The 7220-nt window shown below is 37.9% G+C and overlaps 1 protein-coding gene across 1 annotated transcript; it reads left to right on the top strand.

Annotated features, from left to right (window-relative positions):
- Positions 1 to 6782: 6782 nt before the first annotated feature.
- On the top strand, positions 6783 to 7220 carry LOC137945479 (zinc finger AN1 domain-containing stress-associated protein 15-like). The gene has a single exon (XM_068791379.1). It carries the CDS (start codon positions 6783 to 6785, stop codon positions 7218 to 7220), a length of 438 nt encoding a protein of 145 aa, XP_068647480.1.

Here is a 7220-nt window from a genome sequence, read left to right as displayed (position 1 = left end):
GCAGAGGTGGATAATGGAGAGTAAGAAGAGGAGAAGAGATAAGAAACGAGAGGTGGCCGCCATTGAGGGATGATGATGGTGTGGGAAGATGGGTTGGGTAGCATTTATAGAGTAGGTGAGATTTACAGGGGCGCAGGTTGGAGAGGGCAACTGGAGGTCAAACGCGATGGCTGAAAGTGGCTCGAACTCCAAAGAGATAAGAAGGGGATAACGCGTCTGGATCATTCTTTGGGACACTACGAAAGTCGAAATAAATATAAACACCAAAGAGAAACCTCATTGTTAAGTTTTCCAATGAGAAAACTAGTAAGAGAATATTCTTATTTTATGGTGGTACAAATGGTTTATCAAGTTGGATATCTTTTAAGTGGTTGGTACAAACGTTGGTGTATGTCATATTCATCTTCCTTGAGGTAGTAATAAATAGAACCACCACCTTGGTATTCATAGACACCTTGCAATGCATCATCTCCACTAGTTCCACAAATTTCTACATTAAATAGATCAAACAAAATAAACCCTAGCAAATAGTCATGACATTGTAAATATTTAATTTCAGCTAACAAAATTTGGCCAATTAGGGTTTAAGCATGAATATAGAAGAAAGGTTTGACACCCGTCTTCAATTTATTTGATTCTTTTTCTCTCAAAAACTGAAGTAGAAGAAAAGACTGTGATGACGAAGAAGGGCCCCTTTTATTTCGAGTTGCTTGAGTTCTTCTGTCGCCTTTCTGGCTGTTTCATTTGTTGAATCTTCTATACTCTCCTCTGACGTTGTTCTTCCATCACCAAATCCAACTCCCAATCGGTGCTTCTCTCTGCCCTCAAATAGAAAACCTCTGCTGCATCTTGCTCCTCTCTGAACTATGTTGTCTAGATATCAAAATGCTTGAAAAAGATGCATCTTAAAGTAACCGATTTCCCTACATTCCTCTTCTCTTTCTGAACAAGGCAAGCCTATTCGGCTTCGATAAAGTAGAGTCGAGTTTCAGGAGGAAAAAATCCTTTTGTCGTCGGGCCATGACAAATTTCATCGCGGAGAAGCTGCAGCTCGTATCCAAGTTCAAAGCCATGAGATGGGTTGCATTCCCTGTAGGTTTCTTAAATCTGGTTATGATTTTTCTTCATCTTTACAGTTGTTAGGCGTTGCGGTGGTGGGAGCATTCTATCTGTTGCGGCTCTAATCGTTATGTCCCACTTGGAGACTAATCCATCATCGATATCTCCTCTATAGTGGCAATAACTTCTCAATCCTAGGAGAGAAGTCCAACTGAAGTTGCACACAACTTTAGTTTCTCAATTGTAACAGTCTTTATCAACATATCAGCAGGATTTTGACTTCCTTGAATCTTCTCAAGTGCGAAGACTTCATCCTCTAGAGCCTATCTGATAAAGTGATAACTCACCTGTATGTGCTTTGTTCTAGCATGATAAACAAGATTCTTTGCTAAATGAATAACACTCTGATTGTCACAATATAACACATTCTTCCCATGCTTAAGACCTATTCCTTTCTAGAAAAACTGCAACCATACCATCTCTTTTCTGGCTTCAGTCATGGCGACATATTCTGCCTCAGTAGTGGAAATAGAAACTATCTTTTGTAACTTAAAGACCCAGCTAACTGTTGTACCACCCAATGTAGACACATATCTAGTGGTACTCTTTATGAAATCAATATCTCCAGGCATGTTAGCATCTACATAACCATGTAATCCCAAGTTTGACTTTCTGAAACATAAGGCTAAGTGTGCAATGCTTCTCAAATACCTGAGAATCCACTTCTCTGCTTTCCAATGTTGTTTACCTGGATTACTCATATATATGCTCACAAGTCCCACTGCATGAGCTATATCTAGTCTAGTGCACACCATGACATACATGAGACTGCCAATAGCAGAAGCATAAGGCACATTGGCCATGTAAGTTTGCTCCTGGTCTATAGAAGATGACTGCTCCTTAGATAACCTAAAGTGACTAACCAAATGAGTATTTACTGGTTTTGCATCATTCATGTTGAATCTACTCAATACCTTCTTCACATATTCTTCGTGTGACAGTTTCAAGACATCAATGTCCCTAGTAATCCTTATCCCAAGGATTTTTTTTTGCAGCACCCAAATCCTTCATTACAAACTTCTTGGACAACTAACTTTTCAACTTATCTATTTCCTATTTGCAAACACCTGCTATCAACATGTCATCAACATGTAGCAGTAAAATGATGTAGGAGTCATCAAGCTTCTTCACGTCACAATAATGATCCACCTGACACCTCAATAAACCATTACTAGTCATAAAAGTGTCAAACTTCTTATACCATTGTCTTGGAACTTGTTTAAGACCATACAAGTTCTTTTAAAGTTTGCACTCCATTTGGCTACATCATGTAAATTTCTTCATCCAAATTACCATGAAGAAAGATTGTCTTTACATCCAATTTCTCTAAGGGCAAGTCTTCATTTGCAACTAGTCCAAACATTGTTCTAATAGTTGTCAATTTCACTATTAGAGAGAAAATCCCAATGTAGTCAATCCCTTCTTTTTGTTGAAAACCCTTTACCACCTGTCTTGCCTTGTACCATTTGTTGTCATCATGTTCGTCTATAATTCAGTACACTCATTTGTTCTGCAAGACCTTATATGTTTGGGCATAAGCATGAAGATTATACATATGTTTTAATTTTACATTGATTATCTTTTCTTTCTTTTGTTTCAGCCAAAGTGTGAAGCTGCACACTTTGTTGTTGTTTTGCATCATTTAAAAACTATAATATTTAACACACACACACACACATGTAGAGCACACACACACACACATGTAGAGCATGCACACCACGACTCCCACACTTTTGGTTATGCAAAATACACATGGCATCAAAACAAGTTCTCTAGGTCTACGAGTTGACTTTGTGACTCATAGAGACAATGTTCGTTCTTCAAATTCTTTTAGCATTTCTATACAAATCTCAAGTTTTTCTATTTGGTTAAATATATCATCCTTCATTCTTTACAATTTGTTTCTCTTATTCGTTCTCTATTCATCTCTCTTTCTAGCCTCTTGATTATGAGTATTGAAAGGTGATTTCTTTTAGAAGTGCTTCCTGCTCGGAATTCCAACGAGATTCTTCTCAAAGCCATCTTTGCCACACATGAAGGCACCCTGTTTTTTTAATATAGGCAACGACTAAAGATCCTCAAGAGCGGAGATCGAAACCCTCTGCTACTCATCTTGTTCTTGAACTTGATATTCATTTTGTTTTATTAGTCGTCCCATCTATCAACTAAAATTTGAACATATGCCGATGGAAATGTATGCCCTACTTCAAATAGTGTGTAAGATCAAAACTTTCTTTACCTCTTCTACCTTAGTGGAGTTCAGCCTGAAAGCAAGACTCCATGAAGCATCCAATTTTGAAAATTTCTCTTTGACCTCTTTGACCCAAAAAGCTCCTATCAAAATGTTTCGATCCAAAACAAAATACAAAGGGAGAGAAACATCGATTGTGCTACTTTTGTTGAGTCAAGTATGTTTGTTCTTCATCCTTAAAGGGGATGTTTTGCTACCCTTAAAAGCGAGTAGACTCTTATTGTGGTCTTTAAAAGTGGGTGGTTCGCTTTTGTATCTGAGTGATGCCTCTTAACTCGAGTTAGACCTAGGTCTTGTGGTGTATAAGGTTTATTGTTTGGAGAAAGGTGATGATTGTGTTTGTGCAATTGGGTCTCTTTGTGCCATGGTTCGGTTGATCAAGGGGGAGAGAGCGTATAAGAGATTGGTGTGTTAGGAATTAGACGCCCTAATTCCAAACTAACAAGAGTAATAATAATGAACACAGAAGAAGGAAAAAAAAAGCACGAAAAAATACAACAAGATTTATACAGGTTTGCCTCAAGGTGAGACTACGTTCTATCTTCCACCACTACAATAATCCACTATGAGTTGAAATAGTTTACAAGAGAGATCGCACATACTTACAGGTCTTGCTTTTCTCTAATCTCTCTCGGTCGCAATTGATGCTTCTCGGATGAATGATGAAACCCTAATAATGGCGTCCTCTCAATTATAAAGAAAAAATTAGGGCAACCGCTTTACAAGAGTAAAATTCCAAAATTGCTCCTTATAAGGTTGACCCGCATGCCGAATCAGTGTAGGGCGTTAATTAGGCTCCACAACTTAACTTGGTGCTCATGATGCATTCAAAAACCGAAGACAACATAAAACCTATAAACCAATGACAAGCAAAATGCTAAAGCCATAAATTACAACTTGAGGGGGAGTGTCAAAAGTTATTATTTTGAGCAAATTAAGTTTTCCCTATTTTCCAGTACTTTATTTTTTTTGTTGTAAAAAATAGATTCCTAAAATGAGTTGCAGTGAAATGGATGTAATTTTGAACATTGTTGAAGTTATACGTAGGGGGGGAGAAGGATCTGTAAACTCTAATGACTCCCACATTTTTTGCTCTGCAAAATTGATGGCTTCTGTGAGGGTTAGATTGTCGCCTACAAAATTTTCTCTATTATTTATTTATCCTTCTAGAATAAATAATCATAACCATGATTCAATAATGAGAAATGAGCAACTTAGGCATTGGGCTGTCTAGTGAGGCTAATGTTTTTGCAGTATAGTATGATCCAAATTGCTGACTTTAACTACTTAAATTATCATTCCTTTTCTCCTTGTTTATGATATACGTTCACCCAATGGGATATTGCTGCCAATTGATTCTTGTTTTAAACAGTAGTCCATGGGTTGTATTGTAATTATTTGAAATTATAACTTTCATTATTGATGATTTTGATAATAGTTCATTATTAATTATTTTATGAGTTATTATTTGTTTAAATACCTAATGTTCCTTCAATTTGGAACCCATAGAAAATAAAAGTGAAGAGAAAGATATTTTCTATTGTTTGGTAGCAGTGAATTATTGAGATCAGAGAATTGATTCTCTCTTACTTAATATATTTTCTTTCACAAAATGATAAAATTTAGGGAGAAAATAAAAGAAATAAAAACTTGAGAAATGTTTTTAAAGGATTAATATGTTTCAAATTGTTTCTCCAACATCTAGAAAACTTCATACAAAATTAAACCTGATATGTTTCCTCTAAATAATTTATCAAATAGCCTTAAATATTTTTATGACTATTGTTAGTAATGTTAGTTGATAATCATTAAAATGGTATTAAAATCTAATTAAGTAATGTTAGTTGATTACTTTTTGGTGATGCTAAATTTTTATCCTACATATGATCCAATGGCAATTACTTGTCTTATTTCAGAAAATTCGAACCCGATTTGATGTAAACAAGGTACTTAAGCAAGTCAAAAGTAAGTTTCGAGTAATATCGGCCAAGGAATCAGAGTCCTATATCTACTTCTTGCTGTATAAATTTATAACATGTACTATTCAGATAATTAAGACCTCTTCCACACATTAAGCTTTCAAGGGTGTGTCCAAATTTAGAATTTCTAATAAGGCTTAGGGTGTGCCCTTGGGTTTATTTTCAGTTTTTTCTTTCTTCGTAATGTAAAGCCAAAATTTTGTCTCTTTTCCTGGTTTCTTGTTGGACCCATCGATTCGTGTCAATATCTTGGTGATGTGCCTCATGCACCTCCACATGACACAACTAGACACCAGAGAGGTGGCAAGAGTAATATCACGTAATTGCTTAAAGAAACAGGTGATCTACAAAACTCTCCCTTGGGCTTATATGTAACCCTATAGAAAAGGAGGGATACTTTCCTTTCCACAAAGGGAGAAGGGAAAGTCCTCTTCCCTACGCCTCTGTCCAACTCATTTGCCGCAAGGAGAGAGGAAGAAGAGAGATCCTCCTCCTTCCTCTCTTTCTACATGGAGAGGATGCAAAGTCACAAGTGGGTCTCTCCTTTCATGTCTCCTGGCACAAGAGAGAAACTCTTGCATGGAGAGAAGGGAAAAAAGAAAAGAGATACCCCGACAGCCCACCACCACGCATACAGCTGAATGCGGGGGCTTTTCTGTCCAATAATTTTGCTGCGCAATCACTCGTCAGCATATGCCACTGTGAGAAGCTGACCCGGGTCGGCATAGTCGGCGAATCGTGACGTGGCACTGCTCAATACGCCACTGCCTCATCCTCCGCATCGCCGCTGAAAAAAATAAAAAAGCATTGAAAAGAGTTTATTATAGCGAATTTTTATTATTATTATGTTTGGTTCTGCTCCCTTTCTCCTCCATACACCTCTTCTCTCTTCCTCTTCTTCAGTTTTCCGGATTCGCAGGTGTTTACCGTGCAAGTAGATCTTCCTCGTCTCCCTTCTTTTGTTGGATCGTTCGTGAAATCACGGGTTTTCTTGCAAATCCCCTCGAATTTCCTGAAAATTTCTATTTTTTTCGTCCTTCCCTTGTTGCTTTTTAATTTTTGCCCAATCCTTTGTCTGTTCCAGTTCTCACGATCGGATTCAGCGGGTGATAAATCTTTTCTCTATTTGAACTTTTATTTTCCTTTATTTTAAGGAAATTCATAAAAATCCGTCTTTCGTATCCTACGTATCGTATGTCTTTTCTTCTTTCTTCCTCATAGAAAATCCCTTTCTCTGGGTTTCGATGGGATTACTCATCTCTCGTTCGTGCTGAATTCGATCGTTTTATTTTTTTCTCAAGAATTTCGCTTTTTCTTCTTCTTCTTCTTCTTCTGGTTGTTCTTCGTATGACCTTTTTCTTGTTTTTCCGCGCCTCATCCTCTCAAAGCTAGGTGTTTTCCGTTCTTCCTGGGAAAATAGTTAAGACTTTTAAATGGCGCAAGAAGGTTGGAAAATTGAGAAGGATGAAACGGACTGCGAGATCCTAAAACCGCCTTCTTCCTCTTCCACCACGTCTTCAACATCATCGTCAACTCCACCGGTATTTGTTAAATCCACCCAGGATAATCAGGTTCAGAGGCCCGAGCGAGCTGAGATTCCTCCTCCCGATACAGATCAGAAATTTTCCTCCAGCCAAACACCGAAAGAGGAAACAATACTTCCAAGGCCCATAAGGTACGCGAACCGGTGTTCGAGTTGCCAAAAGAGAGTTGGCTTGACCGGATTCCGGTGCCGGTGCGGTGATCTTTTCTGTGGTACGCACCGATACTCCGACACCCACGATTGTTCGTTCGACTACAAGGCCGCCGGAAGGGAAGAGATCTCAAAGGCCAACCCAGTAATAAAAGCTGCGAAGATCATCAAAATCTGA

This window comes from Aristolochia californica, unplaced genomic scaffold (assembly GCF_029961685.1).
Source record: "Aristolochia californica isolate CCGP_79_NKW_82.1479 unplaced genomic scaffold, dmAriCali1.0.hap1 SCAF_1, whole genome shotgun sequence".
NCBI classification, from domain to species: Eukaryota; Viridiplantae; Streptophyta; class Magnoliopsida; order Piperales; family Aristolochiaceae; genus Aristolochia; species Aristolochia californica.
Note: the sequence above shows the minus strand (reverse complement) of the source record. Positions and strands in the feature narration are given on the sequence as shown.

Bases quoted from the DNA above. Each gene is read 5' to 3' on its own strand.
- LOC137945479 (XM_068791379.1), top strand. From the start codon at position 6,783: ATGGCGCAAGAAGGTTGGAAAATTGAGAAGGATGAAACGGACTGCGAG.